The 2,775-nt window shown below is 40.3% G+C and overlaps 1 protein-coding gene across 1 annotated transcript; it reads left to right on the forward strand.

Moving 5' to 3' along the window:
• The first annotated feature begins 1,497 nt into the window (after positions 1 to 1,497).
• On the forward strand, positions 1,498 to 2,100 carry LOC105808462 (thymosin beta-4). Its single transcript, XM_012642112.1, has one exon. The coding sequence runs from the start codon at positions 1,566 to 1,568 to the stop codon at positions 1,698 to 1,700; it is 135 nt and encodes a 44-aa protein (XP_012497566.1). The 5' UTR covers positions 1,498 to 1,565; the 3' UTR covers positions 1,701 to 2,100.
• Positions 2,101 to 2,775: the final 675 nt, after the last annotated feature.

Here is a 2,775-nt window from a genome sequence, read left to right on the forward strand (position 1 = left end):
GGAGCAAGAGGTGCCATGAGCTATACCACCTATAATAGATTCGTGTGAGTACACTCTATGATGTCTACACAACATAAAATTGCCTAAGGACACACTTCTAAGAAGTATCCCCGTAGTTCAGTGACTACATAAACAACTTATAAGGGAAGCAGAGAAATAAGGCAGTGGAGGGAGATGTGGGCCCTATAGAGAATTTTAAGAGTGATGATATTCTAACATGTTTTTAAGCTTATATTCCTATGGAATAGAATAATGAAGAGGAGAGAAGACAACGACTGCCGGACTGAAGACCTTGAGTATGTGAGGGGGGAGGGATTCTAGTGGACAAATCAAAGGACTGGAGTCAAGTTGGAGCATGGAGGGTCCATCCATCTTTATAGAACTGAAAGCAGAGTGAGTGAGGACTGATGTGAGTATCCTGGTAGTTGGCAGAAGACGTGGGAGAAATTTTCTTCTGTTGTTTTCCTTAATGAAAGAAAAAGCAAGGTCATTCGCTGAAGCATTGGTCTCACCCTTGGGGAGAATGAATTGAAGGTTTGGGAAATGAGAAAAAGAAGAGTGAAAGGGCAGTGGAAATACAGTAGGATGTCCAAGAGTGATTAGAATGAGAGCTCATGGAATCTGAGTGTGTAACGAGAGGAAAAAAGATTTGAAAGGGTGAGGGTATTACTGACTTCTTATTTGAAGGATCAGAGACTGTATCTCTGTTTTTTCCTGCCTACAGGGTGTTTGGGTCTTTTAAATATTGTCTCTTCTTTTCCCAAGTCTCTTCAGAAGACTGATAACTTTTTGTATGCCCCACAGAAACAAAAGACTCCCTAATCCCTCACTTAGGACAATGGGTTTCTGCTTACTCTACACCGGCATAGTTAGGAGACCCACTCCAGGGATCAGTCCTAGGATAAAGATTTTTCTCCTAGATAATCTTTTGTTATTGCTTATACAGAGTACAGCTGCCTTCTCCACTCAACTTATACAGTGTATAGTTTATCTTTTTGAGTATTTATTTTATACTAGGCTTTCTTCTAGGCACTGTGAACAAAACACAATAATTCCTACCCTCAAGGAGCTTTGTTTCTGCTGGGGAGCAGATGATTAACAAGGAAAATACCAAAGGGACTATTACTATGGGAAAAATTTGGCATGGAAGGAAAAAAGGATTATGGTGGGTGAGGTACAGTTTAAGATAGGGTGTTCATAGAAAATCTTATTTAGAAAGCAAAGATGACATAATGGGGTGAGTCGGGGGATAGCTAGAGGAAGAGTGTATCAATCTCAGGGAATTTCAAATGCAAATACCCAGAGGCCGGAGCTAACCAGATTTATTCTTGGAGTAGCAAAGAGGCCATGGGACTGGAGACCAATTGTAAGTAAAGGGACGAAGGGCTCATGTTGCATTGCCTTTTTACCATGAGTGAGACAAGAAGCCAGGGGAGTTTTGAAAGAGAGAAATTATGACCAAAAATACATTTTAAAAGAATATCTCGACATTCGGCGGTGGTCACTGCGCAGATCGGATTCTTCTAGCTTTCGCGCCTCGCCCCTCGCTCCGCTTCTCCGCAACCATGTCTGACAAGCCCGATATGGCTGAGATCGAGAAATTCGATAAGTCGAAATTGAAGAAGACAGAAACGCAAGAGAAAAATCCACTGCCTTCCAAAGAAACGATTGAACAGGAGAAGCAAGCAGGCGAGTCGTAATGAGGCGAGCCCCGCCAATATGCACTGTACATTCCACAAGCATTGTCTTCTTATTTTACTTCTTTTAGCTGTTTAACTTTGTAAGATGCAAAGAGGTTGGATCAAGTTTAAATGACTGTGCTGCCCCTTTCTCATCAAAGAATCGAGAACTACTGACAACGAAGGCCGCGCCTGCCTCTCCCATCTGCCTGTCTGGCTGGCAGGGAAGGAAAAGAACTTGCATGTTGGTGAAAGAAGCGGGGTGGGACGACAGTGAAATCTAGAGTAAAACCAAGCTGACCCAAGGTTTCCTGCAGGCTGTAAAATGCAGTTTAATCAGAGTGCCATTTTTTTTTGTTCAAATGATTTTAATTATTGGAATGCACAATTTTTTTAATATGCAAATAAAAAGTTTTAAAACGTGAAAAAAAAAAAGAATATCTCTGGTTGCTGTGCTAAAAATGCATTTGCCTTGCATTAGAAGCTTGTGAGATATTATTGTGAATCAGAGTAGCTCCAGGCAAAAATCGAACAACAAAGGAAAACAAGACCTTGAGATTAGGGAAATCTCCACTGCAGATGTTGGTTCAACCACTAAAGGTTCTTGGGAGTGAGCTATTTGTGGCTCACTCCCAAGATATTACTCATTCTGGAAACTCCAGAGAATCCAGTCAAAAATATGCTCTATTTCCTTGACAATGAACATGAGAACATACTTGTGTTTTAGGTAGATTCCTAAAAGGTAGCAACACCTGGTAGTTTATAAACAACTGTGCAGGACTAGTTACAGTACTGATACCATATGCCAAGAATGAATGGTGATATTGAACTCTTCAGTCCCCTATTCTTTCTTTTAGAATTTCATGCTTCAGTAAATCCCCTTTGGATTTAGTGATCTCCAGTAACTCCTGCAAAATTTTAGGTGGGGAAAGACTAGCAATTCAACATGCACAAGAGGATGGGGCTCTTGAGAAACTAATTGGGAAATATATTAAAATATGCATGTTCTTTAAATTGGTTATGCACCAAATTCAGGTGATACACTATGATGCATTTTATCACTCTATCAAAATTCTATTTTTTTGTATATAATAAG

This window comes from Propithecus coquereli, unplaced genomic scaffold, assembly GCF_000956105.1.
Source record: "Propithecus coquereli isolate 6110/MARCELLA unplaced genomic scaffold, Pcoq_1.0 Scaffold174, whole genome shotgun sequence".
In the NCBI taxonomy this organism is placed as follows: Eukaryota; Metazoa; Chordata; class Mammalia; order Primates; family Indriidae; genus Propithecus; species Propithecus coquereli.